Raw genomic sequence first — 18689 nt, 5'->3', positions numbered from 1 at the left:
CACCCCACACACACAACCCCACCAAAAAAAAAACACTCCCACCCCCACACATTAAACACCAACCCCCACACCCCCAGTAACCACACACACCCCACACATTAACACCCACCCACAAACACACACAAAAACACACACACACACACAAAACACACACCACACACAAAAAACCACACACAAAAACACACACAACACACACAACACACAAAAAAACAACCACACACACACACACACAACACACACACACACACACACACACCACACACAATAACCCAAAAACCCCCACACCACAATCACACCACACAACACACAACACACGAAAACACACACAAACAGGGAACACAAACACACACACAGGGAAACACACACACACATGAACACACACACAAAAATTAACAACACACACCCCCAAGGAACCACACACACACAAGAACACAAAACACAAAAATTTAACACACAAAAACAAAATTAAACCACCACAGGAACACCCCCCCAAACACACCACACATACACACACCAACCCACCAACCAACACACCCTCACACACACACACCCCAAAACACACACACACACACCCACACACAAAAAACCCACACACACACACAAACCCCACACCCCACAATTCACACACACACACAGGCCCCACACAGCACCACACAACCACCACCAAAAATACACACCCCCCACCACACCCCACACACACTTTCCCCACACACACCACCCACACCACTCTCACCACACCCACACACACACCACAACCCCACACACCACAACCCCACACACCCCACACAACACCCACAACACCCACAACCAACACACACACACAAATCCACCACAACACAAAAACTTTCACCCCCACAAAACCACACCACACACAACCACCACACACACCCCACCACACACACACAAAACACACACCACAAAACTCTCTTCTCTCTCTCTCCCCCTCTCCCCATCTCTCCTCTCTCTCCCTCTCCCCTCTCCTCTCTTTCCTTGTTTTTTCTTTTCCCTTTTTCTGTTTTCTTCCTGTCTGTCTGTTTTTCTCTTCTTTCTTCTCTTCTTCTGTCTTCTTTTTCTCTTTTTCTTTCTCTTCTTCTTTCTTGTCTCTTCTTCTTTCTCTTCTCTTCTCTGTCTCTTTCTCTTCTCTCTGTCTCCCCTCTGTCTCTGTCTCTTGTCCTCTCTCTCTCTCTCTCTCCTCCTTCTCTTTTTCCTCTCTTCTCTCCCCTTCTCCTTCCCCTCTCTCTCCCTCTCTCCTCTCTCTCCCCTTCCTTTCTCTCTCTCTTCTCTTCTCTGTCTCTGTCCTGTCTCTCTCACTCTGTCTCTCTCTCTGTCTCTGTCTCTGTCTCTGTCTCTGTCTCTTTCTCTTTTTTTCTCTCTCTCTGTCTCTCTCCCCCTCTCTTTTCTCCTCCTCCTCTCTTCTCTCCCCCCTCTCTCCCTCCTCTCTCTCTCTCTCTCTCCTCTTCTCTCTCCCTCTCTCTCTCTCTTCCTCTGTCTCTTGTCTCTAAATTTTCGAACTTTAGTACATTTATGTTCTTCACTTATTTATATTACAATCTTTGCTTTGTAAAAACAAGAAAAATGCTCCCAAACACTTTTTTTTAACACAAAAACTTATTTGGGGCACAGTTCCGTCTAGGCCGCCTGTATCGATATGACTTGCCAATCTTGGACGCAAAAACCCTGGAGGCATTCATGACGGATGGCTTCAGAAATGCTCGAGCAGAGGAAATTCCCCACCCTAAGACACCCTTGTAAGTGCTGTCTTTAAAGGGAATAGTAAATTTATCAGCTTTGTTGTTATTTTTGAAAATTTGTGTTGTTTTAATTTGGTATTATTTTATGTTTATCATGTATTTATATCAGACAGATAGAATGATGTAATACAAAGTGTAGGATTTATGTTAGTGATGTTATTTTATTACAACATAGGGCAGTTTTTTATTATATATATGTATATATATATATATAATTATAATTTTAAATTTTTTTTTTTTTTTTTTTTTTTTTTTTTTTTTTTTTTTTTTTTTCTTTTTCTTTCTTTCTTTCTTTCTTTCTTGTCATAAGGAGAAATAAAAACTTTATGCAAAAAGAGATCTTGTATCTTAAAAAATATTTATTTTGCCCTTTTTTTTTTCAAAATTTACAGTGATGCTTCACTGAACGTGTCAGAGGGGCGGGGGAAAACCCTAGCATTGTAATGCAGTGCGTTTGCGGTGGGGGGGCTGTACTGCTTTTTTTTGTGGTTTTCAGCTCTTTTATGAATCATCTCCCCAAAAAAAGGGGCAAGAAAAAATAACTGAAAGGGGCCAAGAAAGCTAAGACATTCTTTTTATTATTGTAATTTTTTTATCCTTAATTAATGCACTTTTTGTGTGAAAAAATATATTTTTTTTTTCTTGAAAAATTTTCCCTAGCATATGCAAACGGTCAATCATTCAAAATCTGTACTCATAGTGTTACAGAACCTAATGATTAAGAATTTTAAGAGCTACTTTTCAGCAAGTATTTGTGCCAATATCCTTTAAATCTCTATGTAGATTAGGATTATTGAATCTCTTATAATTACATAATTAGTGTAGTTACTTCATTTACAAGGGAAAAAATTTCATTACTTTTAAACCAATAGGGCTAAAGTTTACCTCTAACTGTAATGAAGAGACTATTAGCTAGACTATTACAGGCACGACAAGGAAAGAGTATTAGATGTAAATAACACCTTGGTGCAAATAAAAATGTGCTGCAGTGCATGTATTTCAGTCAAGTAAATCGGAAAAGTCTACCTTAATTTTTTCTGTTGAAGGTACGGGTTTTATTTATTTCTAAAAATAATTTTTTTTTGTTTTCTTCAAGATGATACTGAAGAAATGCACTGTTGTATCATTGTTTTCTAATTCTTATCCAGAGACTTCTATTTTACTTTACACGTGTCATTCAGTGTTTTTATAATTTCAACTTTGTAAAAAGATCTTCTGTAATTATATGTAGATACTAAGTGCATGTACTTGATGTATTGTCATTGTAAGATAAAAAAAAACCACATTGTTTTGAGATTCTTTTTTTTCTTTAAAAAGTCTTATGTGGGAAAGATCTCTTGTTCGGGGTTTCCTTTTTCAATTTGTAATTTTGCACATTCCTTTTTAGGTGATGGATAGCTTTTGCAAACTTTTGAAAGAGATTAATAAATTATTTTCCATTAAATATATGTTTGGATTTTGTTTTTTCCCTTTAATTAAAATATAAAAATAAAAAACCTTACAATGCTCTTCACTTGGAGTACATATAAAGTCATTTAAATTTTTGTACTTTAATGTAACCTCTTTTGTGATATTTTCACTATCAAAATGTCCCTTTCTAAAGGGGATTATCTGATAACGCAACATCCTCCTATGTTGGCTTAATTTTGGTCTTATGATAAATTATTCTGAAAAAAAGGGGAATTTGAGATGGTAGAAGCCCTATATTAGGCTATAGTCCCTGCTAGAAACTTTAATAAAAAACACCTTGCAAGGTCATAGATTTTTATTTTTTTTTTGTTTGTCTCGGGTTATATATTGCTTTCATTGAAAAAAAGAAATACCTGGACCCCTTTAAATTTTTTTTACATTAACCTTTTACCCCAGGTGTTTGGGCTCCATCAGGGCTACCTTGGTTCGGGCTCTAGTGATGGGTTTTTTCACTTTTGGTCACTTGGGCATGGTTTTGGGGCTTTTACCATGTTCTATGATGCATGCTTACATTTTTGATGCTCTTTTAAAGTACTCTCAAAGCCCCATCTCTATACCTTGAGGGTTACCTAAGGAGAGCAGGGCATTGGGCAAAATTTTTTTGTATAAAAATGATATTTAGCCATAAATCTTTTAATGCTATTTGGAAATTCACAAAATCAAAAAACTGCACTTTCTTCGTGCTATAAAACTGTAAATAACCTTTCTTACATATTATCTCCCAGTGTAAACACTCACATTCCATGTGGGGCATGCCAGTGTGAAGTCTTTAAGTAAAACAAAGGGAAATTGAATCATGGCGTATGCCTTGGGATATTTCTAATTTGTAGGAAAAAATTCTGAAAAAGAATTTTTTTTTTCATCCACATAAAACTACATTTCCCTCTTTTACAGAGTGTAAAACCCCAATTTATTAAGTCCTAAAGTACATAATCAGGTTCCAAGGGTTCATCTAAAAACAAAAGAAACATCATCTCGAATGTGTGTAAAATTAAATATGTTTTTTTTAACCCTGTGAGCAAAAAAAATCATTCCTTTTTTTTGGGATTCATGGTGAGTGTGAACACTACTGCATCTGAATAGGCCCCACAGGGAACCCATTGGCTGTGCATACTACCCCGAGCTGAGGCCAAATTTCCTGGAGACATGGGGTTTTTGTGTACTGGGCCTGGCCCGAAACTTAAAATTTTGCAGTTTTTCGGGTTAAGAGGGGTTTTTTTTTTACTAAAAATTACTCTTTGGTTTTAAAAAATATTTTTCAGAAAACTTCAATCTCAAGTGTTTTTTAACCTAAACCAAAAATCATTCACAAAAAAGAATTTGAAAGTGTGGGAAAATTGATGTTTGGTATAACATCCCAATAGATGGTACCCAAAACCGAGCATGGGGCTGCTCCACAGGGGGGGTTGTAAATTTTCATGGAAATTAAATTATATAAAAAAATAAAACATAATAAAGGTAAACTGTTTAAATATTTTCCAGTAAAAAAACAAAAAATACTTTTTTTTTAAGACAAAAATTAATTACCCAAAAAAACTTATTCTCTAAAAATCCCAAATTGGGTTTTCTGTATGGGGAAAAAATTTCAAAATTCTTACAGTTGTTTGTGTACACTTCTTTAAAAAATAACATATAATGGAGGTTTAACCCCGAGGAGGAAAACAAAAACAGGTGGGGGGAGGGGGCAAAACTTCAATTTTTTTCATTTCCTCCAATGCACAGTTCACCCCTTAAAAGCTTATGCCCATACCCAAAAATAACCAGGGTGGGGACTAAAAATCATTAGTATTACAAACACTTTAACTGTCTAAATCCGAAAGACCCTTCCGTACTCTACCCTTGTAAGAGGTTCCCCTTTAAACCCCACCCGAGGGGGCAGAAAACTCTGCGTGAAAAACTCTGGTGATTTTTTGGCAACGGATGAAAATGGGTGCGGGGATCTGCTACGTCAAGCAGAGCTTCCATCCTGTGCTTTGTGGTCACTGTGCGCACAGCCATACCCTGCAGCCAATTTGGGTTTTATGATGCCTGTAAAGTGACCCACGGGGACAGGTTAACAAAACCCTTTTACAGCATTACTTTTTTCCTCACTTCATTCCTTTATTTGCTCTTTCTTCTTTTTCTCTCCACCATTCTCTTCTCTCTTTCTCAAACACTCATTCATTTTCCCCTCCCTCATTTACTCACTCTTATTTTTTCTGCCTCATTCCTCCTTTTCTCATGTTCTTTCCCCCTTTCTGTCAGACACTCTAAAATTTTCTTACTGCACTTCACTACTTCCACTGTATCTCCGTCATCATTCTAAAAGTTTGTCCCCAAGAAATAAGATCTTATTGATAGACCATTATCGTACACAATAGCAACATGCCAGTTCTTATTTGTTATAATCAAAAATTCATGATTTCTGACAAAACACATATCACTTTTTGTTGGGAGGATTTTTAAATATACCCCAAAGAGACTTGGAAATAAGTGGGGCTAGCCATCGCTTTTTAAAAAAGTGTTTTTTTTAATTTATTTGAATAACATTAAAAAAAGGAGCCAGCCCATGAGTTACAGCACTGGGGTTCCAAGCAAACCAATTTCATTTTAAACCCAAAACCGGGGTTGATTCTTGGTGAAAAAAAGGGGGGGGACTAAGCAAGAGGATGGGGGGCTGGGGTTTTTTTCCTCCAGGGTTTATAAATTATTCATGCCTTTCAAATTGGGACTGTCTTGGGCATACTTTTTCTATAGTACAACCAAGTGAGGAATGTTCTAACAGCATTTGTGAAGTATGATTCTGTTGCTCGCAAAGAGTTTATTCCTTGATCTTGGAGAGGGAAAAACTGACCTCCAATTACTGTGATTGCAACATACCCCTTACTGTCCCCCCCAATCCCTGCTTGTTGTTGTGGGGGCTTAGGCGTGAACAAAGCCCCCAAAGTGTGGTCACCCCCATCTTGGACCCCCCTCCCCCCATTTTGCATGGTCTTTTCTTTTCCCCCTTTCCTTTTTCCTCTCTTCTTTTTCCCCTTATCGATAACTAAATTTTTACCCCTTTTTTCCCAAAATTTATTTTTCTTAATGTATAAACTTTGATGTCTACACATTTGTTTTTACCATTAACCATTCTGGGGAAACAAAACTTGCCTTTAAACCAAAAAAAATTTCCTTCTGGGGGGTTTGCCCCCCAACCCCCCCTATGCTATTTTTGAATACTGCTAAAACCTTAGATTTTGACAGGCAGAAAAAATTCATTTAAAAAATAAAAAACCCCTACATTCCATCTAATTCCATAACTATTTCGCAACAAATTAGATACACAGTAAAATTTGGGCCCCATTAATATTTATACTCCAAATATGATTACCTGTTGATATAACAATAAATTAACTAAATTAGGTGAATAATTATGATATTTTTTTTCTAAGTATTTATTTACAGAATAGCAAAAAATATAAGGAAAAAATAAGTATATATACCTATGTAAAAATAGCAGTTTTCTGTTAATATCACCTACACCTTCACCTTGACACTGAAGGAATAATTTTGCTTTAATTTCCCTTAAAATAACTTTTCGATTAACATAAACAGTATCTGAGGCAAGAATGAGATTCTATCACACAGTGATAAAAGCATCACAAGGTTACTTAATGAGATTGAATTAGTTTCATTTATAATAATATATCTAAGAAGAAATAAGGGTCCCTGGTTTTCATTTCACTACACAGAATGCATCAAATGCAATGGTAACAATTCATTTGGAGCAGAGCTGCACTGCATGCAATAATGTTTCAATGGCTTAAAAATTAGTATTAAACACTAGAAAAAAAGGGGGTATCAATAATCCCAAATTTCCATTGTTTAAAATTAGTATTAAAAACTGAAGAAAAGACTGAGGAAACAATATTCCTATGGGTAAGGGGCTCCTTTAACATATTTCCTTTACTCATTACCCTTTCAAAGAGGGTTACCATCACACCCATAGCAGCAAGGGCTTTGCTGACAGCCTGGACAACAGTTTACATTGAATCTCAATGCAGAGAGGATCACAACACCATGTTTATAGTAGTAGGTTGCAAATGAAATAACTAGCTGTTTTCAGGAAAAGAATGAAAGATGATAAAAGAGACCAAGGATACAAAACAAAAGGAATGAAAGGATATGGACTGGACTGAAAAAAAAGGAGACTGGAAGGGGAAAATGTGAAGAAAAGAAATAAAAGGGGGGGAATGAAAAAAGGGGGTAAGGGAAAAGTAAAGAGAAAAGGGGAAAAAATGGGGAAAAGGGGGAGATGGAATAAGGGAAAACCCGGAAAAGGGGTGAGAAAAAAAAAAAGAAGGGGCAAAAAGAAGGTTGTCCCTTTGTCTTTTCTGCATAAGGAAATTGGGCCAACAATCAACTGAAATGAAAATGCAATATGGATTTTTTTTAGCCCTAATGAAATGTAAAACTAACACATCTAATATATAATGGAATTCTTGAATCAGCAAAATATAAAAATGTAAGAAACAAGAACCCACACAGGTTTACAGCTACAAATATCTAAATTGTAACAGCAACAATATGCAAAGCCTTATCACTGAAGTGCCTACTGTATATAATAATATAAGGAATTATATACATACACATACATATGCCCTAAAATCAGGGGTTTAAACCAATTTTGGAAAAATCATGCCTGATCAAAAAAAACAAATGCACTTCTGATAAATTTTGGGAAAAAACTTTGTTTAAAAAGAAAGAAAAGACAAAGCAAAGGATTACTTCACTGAAAGCCACCCTTTTTATCAAAATATTAGTTTCACAAAAACTAATACATTTCTTCAGAGCAAATGTAGTTTGAAAAAAGACAATAGTTTAAAAAATATATATTTACACAACTAAACGGCCACAAGAACTACAAACAAACCTACAGGCATATTGTACTTTGTTTTTGAGTATTTAACTTCTGCATTGGTCCTGATATAGCTAAGTGACAGAGTCTACTGAATATCAATGCCTTCCAGACCTAATCAGAAATCAAGAAAAGCAAATATGCCTTATGCTAGGCTGCCAGTGGACAATAAAAGGAGGAGAAAGTAATGTCCACATGACTACTCTCTGAAGTCACTTTAGGAAAGACTGCCAATGGACACAACAAGCTGTCTGTCAACTAAAAAATATAAAATGTCAATACTAAGAAGAGGTGACATGTTACAAAAGCCTCCCTGATGGAAATTATAAAGAAAAAGTGGTGATTGCCGGTGTTCTAACAGGCACTTGCCTCCAGAACTTGTAACATTCATTGGTTTTGTTTTGTGAAATGTGTTAACACATAATTATAATAATGTTATTAATATTACTAATAGCAATATAACATCTGATCAGATAAGATGAAAAGAAAGAAAAAAATATACATATAAAATAAAAAATAAGATCAAGGAAAAGGGTAAACAAGTGAAATTGGTAGTACTAGTAATTGGCTTATTGGTGACTAAAGAGATGTGGAGCCATCCATGTGTAAAGACAATAGTCTAAACTTACAGTGGATATGCCATGTCTATATATGCCAATCCCTGCAAAAATGAGCAAATTACTCATTCTCAAATGTGTCTTGCTTGACAAGCATCATAATGAACCCTGTTTCTCCTGACCAACAATTAGCCTACTGGTGCTGGATACATACATTGCCCATTGTAGTTTTGATCTCTCTCTCTCTCTCTCTCTCTCTCTCTCTCTCTCTCTCTCTCTCTCCTCTCTCTCTCTCTCTCTCACTCTCACTCTCACTCTCACTCTCACTCTCACTCTCACTCTCACTCTCACTCTCACTCTCACTCTCACTCTCACTCTCACTCTCACTCTCTCACACTCTCTCTCTCTCTCACACTCTCTCTCTCTCTCTCTCTCTCTCACTCTCACTCTCACTCTCACTCTATCTCTCTCTCTCTCTCTCTCTCTCTCTCTATCTCTATCTCTCTCTCACTCTCACGCACTTAATCACTAAGAAGTCAATTAATAGGCCTAACCTGATCTCATCTACTCCATCCAATTCTTTGAATTTTCTAAAGCTATTATTATTATTATTATTATTATTATTATTATTATTAACATTCTTATATTTATTGACATCACTGTTACTATAACAGTATTACAATACTAGGTAATGAAAATAAAAACGTATTTTCTAAATTCAAGGAATGGGATCAATAGGTGAGACCAGGAAGGCTTTGTAACTATCTCCTTGGTGCCTAAGCAATTTTGTGTAAACGAAATGGATAAGCAAAAATCCCAGTGGACAAGGCATATATACATAACTTCCCAGAATCAGCATATTAAAAGTATTCACTCACTACTGTAATTCAGATCATTTTTTACTATTGTTGGGTTTGTTGGGGCTATATCACTTCTGTTCTGACTATTTTCTCTATTTTTCTTTTATGAAGCAGAAGATCGACATGCTAGTGTTAACAAGTTAAATTGCATTAAAAAAGAAATGGTTATATCTATAGTTAAAACTTCAGACCAATACAGTGGAATATGTTTCACCACACACTCAATTTAAAACTGAGCAGAGATTCAGAGACTGTAAACCTTACTTAAATCAGCATTTACTATATGGGCACATTTATTGTTTGCATCACTTTACCCTGATGCTGGTTGTCAGCTGATCTGCACATGTCCCTTTCTAAGTCACCTGATACTGAAAGTCAAACTCAGGAATACTTAAGCAATGACAGTTCGACAATATCTACTAAATTCACTCGGGGGGAATACACTGAACACAATAGCAACACATAAAATTCTAAAGAGAGTAACTCAAAATTTATAACATATTCATACGCAAATATTCACAACTAGTATCATGAAGACACCCTTGCAACGCACACACACACACACACACATACACACAAGCTGTTAAATAAGCTTTATCTTAAATTAATAAGGGAAAAGAAAAAAGGGGAAAACAACAATCTCTGCAGTTCACTTACTCTAATATTTACCCACTTCACTACCTCTTTGAGACTAGCTATCACCTTGAGAATCAATCACTTGATCCTGTTGTCCCTATAACTTGAAAAATAATAATAATATTCACTCTATCTTTACAAGTAACAGTAAAGAATAGCTTAAAAGATCTGACATATCACAGACAGTGTTTTACCAAACTGAATTGTGTAATTATCTGACACACAAACAACATTTATACCAATTTAAAATCCTTTCCCTTGTTTACTCAAGAAATGTACTGATCATGACACCCTTCATGGGAAATACTGTAGCGCAGAGACTCTGTGATTCGTATGGAACGGTCTAATCTTTCACTGGAGGGAATGTTTTGAAAATATATACAACACACAGAAATTTAAAAGAAAAACAGAGCTGGCTGTTGTCCTTTGAAAAGACTGATTATGGTGGATAAAGACGAAGCACCTTGCGTCAATCATTGTGAACAGGGCAGAGAGCAGCGAGGCCACCGGCGCAGTGACTCTGTATTTCCAAGCTTGATGAGATCAGGCCGAATGAGGTCACGGAGAGAGTCGTGGCGATTCTGGTGGAAGAGAGAGAATGAATAAAAGATAAAAAGCAAAGTAAATATTAACCCCCCTGACTTTGGAAGGACATGTACCTACATGCTCAGTGCACAGTGGTGTTAGTCCATCATTTTATTTATTTATTTATTTTTTTATTTTCTATATATATTTTTTTTTAAATACAGGTGGCTCCAGAAGTTTGTAGTCACTTAAAAGACCAACCTAATTTCACCTATCTAAAATATTCTGATCATAATATCAATAATAAGAAAACAGTAATGCTAATAATAATATCAGCAACAAAAACAAACATACAAACATTTTTTCAAAAAAATTGAGGAAAAGGGTAAGGCTAAGTGCATTTACTAAATGACTCCTTGGCTAAGCCATCAATGTATAACAAAATTCTCAAAACCAATCTACAGTGGACAGTGCACGGAGATAGTGAAATCAACATCTTATAGAACAAAAACCTATTTCAGGTAAATTACTATAATGAAAGAGAGAGAGAGAGAGAGAGAGAGAGAGAGAGAGAGAGAGAGAGAGAGAGAGAGAGAGAGAGAGAGAGAGAGAGAGAGAGAGAGAGAAAGAGAAGAGAGAGAGAAAGAGAGGAGAGGAGAGAGAGAAAGAGAGAAAGAGAGGAGAGAGAAAGAGAGAGAGAGAGAGAGAGAGAGAAGAGAGGGGAGAGAGGAGAGAGAGAGAGAGAGAGAGAGAGAGAGAGAGAGAGGGCTAGGAAGAGGGAATGGGAAAGGGAAAGAAGGAGAGAGTGAAAGGGAGAGGAAGAGGAGAGAGAGAAGGTAAGGGAGTGACAATGAGAATGAGCATGAGGGATAGACAGAGATAAATATTCTGCACTTCCAAAATCATGCTCACCGACCTTCAGCTCGCTTGCAAGATGGAAGAATGTATCATCCACGTTGGTGTTGTCCTTGGCTGAAACCTCCATGACGGTCATGATCTCTGGCACAACCTCGCACAGAGCCTCGGCCTCCTCGAATTCCACTTCCCGCAGGGTTTCCAGGTCGCACTTGTTTCCTGATGAGTTTTAAAGTTTCAGATATTATCGAAGACAAACACACAACCCCCCCCCCCTCTCCCTCTCTATCACACACACACGCAAATGCACACGCACACGTACACGCACATGCACGCATACTCATGCACTCATTCAGGAACACACTCATGCACGCACAAACACATACAAACAAACAAACAAACAAACAAGCAAGCAAGCAAACACACACACACACACTCACTCAGGAACACGCACACAACCACACAAACACACACACTCAGACTTACTATCATACTCACACTCATATGCACATGTAACATTCATACACACACTCGGAAGTACATATAATTTCTCTCTCTCCCTCTCTATCACTTACCAATAAGAACAATTGCTACTTGTGGGTGGGTGTATCGCCGCACTTCATCCATCCATCTCTGTACACTGAGGAATGATGAGCGTTTTGTGATGTCATACACTGTTAGGAGAAAAAAAAAGGAAAAGAAACATATGTATTCAATGCTTTGTTTCCTCATTGCCCTTAATATTCACTTCTTTTTTCAAAATCTTCTTAAAATCTAAAATTATAATCAGACAGAAACTGACCTAAGGCCTTAATGAATTTACCAACTAATGCAAGGGTGTCAAACATACATGCTGAGCACTCTTACATAACTGCGACCTGTATGCAGCTACAACAATACCGTTTTACAAAACTGGTGTTAGTCTTTCAGGAATATCACTTATATACTCTTTTTTTGTTTTTACAGATCAAATGACCCTTTGATCTTTGGTATAGTATTCTCCATTATGTCTTAAATAATTTATATATTTTTTTTATCTCTAACAAACAGCATTCAATTTTTATCTTATTCACAGAAGAAGTGATCACAAACAGATCATAACATGTTATCTAGCCTGCATACTAATGCTTGTTTCCATGAGCTTTCACTGTGCATGAGAGAAGACTAAACCTATCTTTTGACATTTTCTAGCCTAAAAGGTGACTGAATAGAGTGCATGAGTTTGACAGCCTTGATCAGATAAATTCAAATATTACATCTATCTAGCCTTGTTGCTAACAAAACAACTTAAAAATAACACAGTTTTAACATAACATCCAAAACATCTAAATATAATTAGCACTACAGAAAGTTTTTGCACAACATCCCCCTAAAAAAAAACATTAAAAATCAATGTTACCAATAATTACTCCATTAGCAGAGCGGTAATAACTCTGTGTTATGGTTCTGAAGCGTTCTTGCCCTGCTGTGTCCCAGATCTGGAGCTGAAGTTGGAAAAATATAAAAAATTAAGGGAAAATAATATAATTAAATATATGAGAAAATAAATGTAATAATAATAATAATAATAATAATAATAATAATAATAATAATAATAAAAAGAAAACTAATGACACTTTTAACATTCATTCAACAAAATGTTGTTTATCATTTGGAAATGAAATGAAACAAGGAAAAGTAAAAAAGAACAGAAGGAAATCAGTAAAAGATATATAAGTGATACCAGATAGTAACATATTTTAGTGATCAAATTTAGAGTGGCAAGAAAGATCAGATGTCATCAGAGGAACTTTGCCTCTATGGGAAACTATTTAGGTGAATAAACTTAAGATTTTCCTTCATAATTATGTCAATGGTTAGCTGGATTATCATGATTCATTCTACTATGGCCAACAAAATCACTAAAAGAAAAATGTTAAAATATTATACAGTAAGGTACAAGACTAATTAAACATTCTACAGCCATATCAGAGATTAACACCAGTACCCATGGCTGCCTTTCAAAGGGAGAATTCTATACAATATAAGTCTTATGATTTCAAGTGATTAGGTATGGAGAAAAAAGATATATAAGTAACTTGCTGATGGACTTTCGGCCAGGAATAAATGTCATGCTAAGGCATTAATGCATTATGGTGAGCAGTACAGGTTTGAAGAATGCTGTTTGATATGCATCCTTATGTACAACCTTGATGAGTGCATCGTGACAGCTTCAAGGAAGTAAAAGTAAAAGAGAGAAAAGAAAAATGTAAAAAGATGAAATTAAAGCAGAAAAAAAAGAAACAGAGCAGTGACATAAACAAAAAAGAATATAAACTAACCTTAACTTTTTTTGCGTCTACATTAACAGTCTTCATTGAAAAGTCCACACCAATTGTGTTCCCATGGCGTTCGATGTACATGCCTGACTTGAACCTCTGGACGACACATGTCTTTCCAACGCCGCAGTCTCCAATGACAACAATTTTGAATAAAAAATCAAACTGTTCGTCTGCAGGTGTGCTGGTGTTGAAGGGCTGGTTCGAAGTCATTTTGGGACAATGTGTGTGTTGCTGACTTGCTCTGCGATTAAAGGAGAGAGGAAGTGTATCAGTATCACTATATATCATAATCTCTCAAAGTTTTGCTTGATTTTTTAGGTAATAATGCACTCTTTAATAATATTTACAAGACCATATATTTCTTTCCCTGTTTATATTGCATAATGTTTCAGTGAAACAATGCCAATATATCTCAATTAATTCACTGGACCTGGGGGATGAGACCATCACATCATGAAAAAGTTTGGATGAGGGCCAGGGTGATGATAATGTGCTGTCTTGAAAAATTTGGGTAAAGGCTGGAGTGACAGGAATGACTCATCATTAGTGCACAGAGCTCTTGGAGGATGATCAGAAGCTGTGGGCATTATTTCCACCAGTAAATGAGGGAACTGGTCGAAGTACATCACTCAAATGGGCTCGATGAGGGCACAGGATGGTCACGTTGTGTCGGAGCTGGGTGAGTATAGGGCCTGCTTGGGCTGAGTACTTTGAGCAACTGTATAGGGTAGATCCCCTGACTTCACAACTCCCTTTGGCGGGTACACAGCCACTTGTGGCTGATCCACCAATCAGTGAAGCACCACCTTTCACCGAAGAGGTGAGAAGAGTAGAAAGGCTGCTGGTGTCTGTGGGACTGCTGCAGAGGTGTTGAAGGTGGGAGGAAAAGCCATGATCTGTGGCTTGCATGTCTGCCATTTGGGAAACTGGTACCATTCCTCCTGACTGAGAAAGAGGCTTGGTCATCTCTATCTGGAAAGGGAAAGGGGACCAAAGGGACTATGGCAACTACAGAGCTATTACATTGCTCAACATACCAGGGCAAGAACCTCTCTCATCTGCTCTTAGCATGAGTGTGCAACCACCTTTTATGAGCACAGAGACCTGAGCAGTCTGGTTTTACACCCAAGAAGTCAACTGTAGACGGTGTCTTAGCACTTTGTGTCCTTCTGGAAAGCTGACTTGAGTTTCAACAAGGTATATTTGCAGCTTTTGTTGATCTCAAGAAGGCTTTCAACTCAGTACACCAGGAGAGTCTCTGGAGCCTACTGGGTCTCTGTGGGATCCCCCTGGGATCATTGGTTTGCTGTCTGGCCTGTATACAGATACTGAGAGTACTGTCAAGTGGGGGGGGGGGGCATCTCTGCCTTTTTCCCAGTGTTCTTGTGGGGCATCAATTGGTAATTTCAAGGTCACAGATCTTGACTTTGCCGATGATGCAGTGATCCTAGAGGAGACACTGGATGTCCTGGAAATAGGTCTCGAGGTGCTGCATGAGGAGGTGAAGCCATTGGGACTCTTGGTGAACTGGACCAAGACCAAGGTTCAGGAATTTGGGGACTTGTTGGATGTCGATGTTCAGTCTGTGCCATGTTTGTGGTGAGGCCTGGACACTAAACAGTGCTCTGAAGGCACAACTTGACTCCTTTGGTATTAAGTGTCTTCGCAGAATCATGAGGTATACCTGGAGGGACCATGTGTCCAATCAAAGGATACTTTGTGAGACTGATTCAAGACCTATTACCAGTCAGATATGAGAGAGTGAACTTCAGCACTATGAGTATGTAGCTCGTTTTCCTGAGAATGATCCGACTTATAGGTCATCTATGAGAAGGTTGACCCAAGTTGGAGAAGACCAAGGGGAAGGCCACAGAACTCTTGGCTGAAGCAAGTTGATCAAATCTGCCTAGATGTGCTGGGTGTGGGAAGGAATGCTGCATGGAGGTTTGCTCGGAGGGACCCCAGGAGGTGAAGCCAAAGTCTGGGCATGGCAAAGCACATCCATGTGTATGCCCCCTTATGATGATGATGATGATAATATAGCTAATAAGCAACAACAACAACAACAACAACAACAACAACAAAAAATGATGATGATGATGAGTATTCCTGTGGGCTGGGCCTAAAAGACATACCTTTTGGCTCATGCGTGGTCTGCAAGGTACTTGGATCCAATGGGTTAAAGTGTACAAAAGGACCACAATGACTTGGAAAAAATCTACAACCTGCCCTGCTTATCATATAAGGCAGGAAAAGGATCCTGAGCATGGAAATAGCATCTTCCCTGGAGCCTGAAACCGTAACAGTCATGGCTCATGGATGGTATATTCCACACTTGCTTACCGGTAGGAGTAAGGCAAGAGCCCCCTCCTAAATGCCCACCAAATATATCACCCTCCTAGGAGTTAGTGCACTTGTGGCGAGTCACTTCCGTAACCCTGGCCTTCAGCTGAAATTCTCATGATGGCAAGTTCCCATCACCCTGGCCCTGAACCAATCTTTCCATGACCGTAGGGGCTGAATGTACCAAATACTGAAATGGATGAAGCAGTCAGGAAAGGGAGTGATTGGGAAGGGGTCCATTGGCAATGTCCCTGGGTTAGGAGAAATGGTGGTTGAGGGGGGGGGGCACCTCTGTGGAACCTCTGCATAATCTCCAAATCTCTTTAGGCAAAAAAAAAAAAAAAAAAAAAAAAAAAAAAAATTGACTCCAAAATTTGTCTTAGACAAAAAAAAAAAAAAAAAAAAGGAAAATCTAAAATTTGCCACATCTGGTAATAGAACACATGTATTTTGTAATAAGCCTTATTTTGATAATCTATTATAATAAGGTGATAAGGTGAATATGGCAAAAAATATTGCTAATATCATAATAGTAATATTACAAATTAACCTCTTAATGACGGTATTAGAAATCTTTCAGCATCACTGACTCTGGCGACTTCTAGTAATTGTCTTGCCGGGAGTCCGCTAGGGACACTCTAGTGCGTTGCGACGCCTATAGCCTTACCCAGTATAATGAGTTGGTTTGTTATGACAGCTATAGGCATAGCCCAGCAGATACAGGTTAAGTATTTCTAAAATGTGATGTGGCATCCTTATCCTTATTGTTATTGCATTAGTTATAAAGGCGGGTGCCAATATTTGTACTTTTAAAATAAAACATAGCAATAAAAATGTAGGTGAAAAATCAATTAATGATTGAAAAAGCTTTTCTTATTATTTCCAAAGTGGAATTTGCATCAGGACAAATTAATGACAGTCCTTATGTGTTAGGACAAAAGTATAGGCAGTTCTTGCAGATGTGAATAGAAAAATATCAGCAAAATATAAGAAATGACTAAATTAACATTTGACACTAAATCATAAGGGTCTTTTAAGATTTTTCTATCACATCCAATGCTGTGGTAGAAATAAAATGTAATATGATTGTGAAAACTAGAAATAAAACACCACAGTATACCTTACCATCAGATATAGCTTACATTTCATTAGCAATATAACATCATAGCATACTCAACATTATACTAAAACAGGCATGTTGAATTAGCTCAAGGTATGACAAGTGATACTGCTGATCAAATATTCCTCAACTTCAACAAATCATTCTGAACTTGTGTCCCGATCGAACATTTTTTCCTGTCCTTTCACTTTTTTTCTGATCTCCATATAATCCTGACGTTACACTTTACATTACCCTGACGAGAATATTAATAGTTTCATCACGAAGCAATAACCTCCATTTAATTACCGAGTTCCTTCTCAAAACACAAAATCAAACAAACAAGATAAAACACAGACAAAAAAACCAAACAAGAAAAAACAAATCTGCAGAATCAACCCCCCGCCCCCTCCCTCAAAAAAAAAAAAAAAAAAAAAAGAGACGAAAATCACACACAACATTATTTTTTTCAAACACGGAAAACTACTGACAATACGAATACCCTCATTCCTCAGTCTATCTTCTCTCACGTCAAAGACAACTCCCCCAATACCCTTCACACAAGCGAAGGAGAGAAAAGGCCTACCTCAGCCTGGATCAACAGGTGGACGGAGAGAACAAGAACTCGAAGTAAAGGGGAAAAAAAAAAGAAAATCACGGATAAAAACAAACCGTGAGCGTTCGTTGTTACATGAAAATTGGGGATTTTTTAAAAATTAGTATGTCTGTTTATAGGAGTGGTGTGAAAAAATACGTTTATATATGTGGAATTTTATTATTTAGATGAATTATGTTTGAGTCGAAATAAGGTGAATAAGAAGACATTTTATATAAGGAACTTCAAAATGTATTCCCTTACAATAGATAAAATAAGATAAATATGTTTTACTTATTTGCAATCTTTAATTATATGTGTCAGTTCAGGCGATTGGTATATATTAAATGAAATTTCACTCAGTAGAGAATGTGTGCAAGCTCCCTGAGTGTGACGTCATTAACCAATATAAACATAAAAATTGCATATATACTTTTCACGTATCAGTAATTATATAGATATCGATGTTATATATATATTTATCAGATATATGATACAGTACTGAGAATACGCGACACGCCAAGTGACTGATTGTATTCATAGAATAATCCGAAATGTCAACTTGAGTTACTGTAACTGTCATGGTTAAAACCAATTGAATTTTCAACACCGGTTTCACACACCAGTGTAACCAACCTCTTTCAAAGAGCTTTAAGAGCGGTATCAATAATGTGTGTCTTTGATTTTAGAATTTATGATTTTTTTTTTCATTCCTATTTTCAAGATTTCTTTCCTGCTATACTTTTAACCTTCACTTTTGTTAGTTTCACTTTGCTCGTTCATTGATTCCTTTCTTTG

The 18689-nt window shown here is 37.1% G+C and overlaps 1 protein-coding gene across 1 annotated transcript; it reads right to left on the bottom strand.

Annotated features, from left to right (window-relative positions):
• Positions 1 to 9113: 9113 nt before the first annotated feature.
• On the bottom strand, positions 9114 to 17977 carry LOC119590038 (ras-related protein Rab-43-like). Its single transcript, XM_037938764.1, has 6 exons — positions 17883 to 17977; positions 13855 to 14095; positions 12933 to 13017; positions 12109 to 12207; positions 11595 to 11752; positions 9114 to 10734 (listed from the first exon to the last, which is right to left on the bottom strand). Exons 2-6 carry the CDS (start codon positions 14062 to 14064, stop codon positions 10627 to 10629), a joined length of 660 nt encoding a protein of 219 aa, XP_037794692.1. The 5' UTR covers positions 14065 to 14095; positions 17883 to 17977; the 3' UTR covers positions 9114 to 10626.
• Positions 17978 to 18689: the final 712 nt, after the last annotated feature.

The sequence above is a fragment of the Penaeus monodon genome, chromosome 26 (assembly GCF_015228065.2).
Source record: "Penaeus monodon isolate SGIC_2016 chromosome 26, NSTDA_Pmon_1, whole genome shotgun sequence".
Taxonomy (NCBI): Eukaryota; Metazoa; Arthropoda; class Malacostraca; order Decapoda; family Penaeidae; genus Penaeus; species Penaeus monodon.
This window is presented reverse-complemented; position numbering and strand designations above follow the sequence as displayed.

Coding starts and splice junctions, on each gene's coding strand:
- LOC119590038 (XM_037938764.1), bottom strand. CDS start 14,064: ATGACTTCGAACCAGCCCTTCAACACCAGCACACCTGCAGACGAACAG. Junction 12,208..12,932: donor TGCTAATGGAGTAATTATTG/GTAACATTGATT, acceptor TTCTCCTAACAG/TGTATGACATCACAAAACGC. Junction 10,735..11,594: donor ATCTTGCAAGCGAGCTGAAG/GTCGGTGAGCAT, acceptor CTCTTCCACCAG/AATCGCCACGACTCTCTCCG.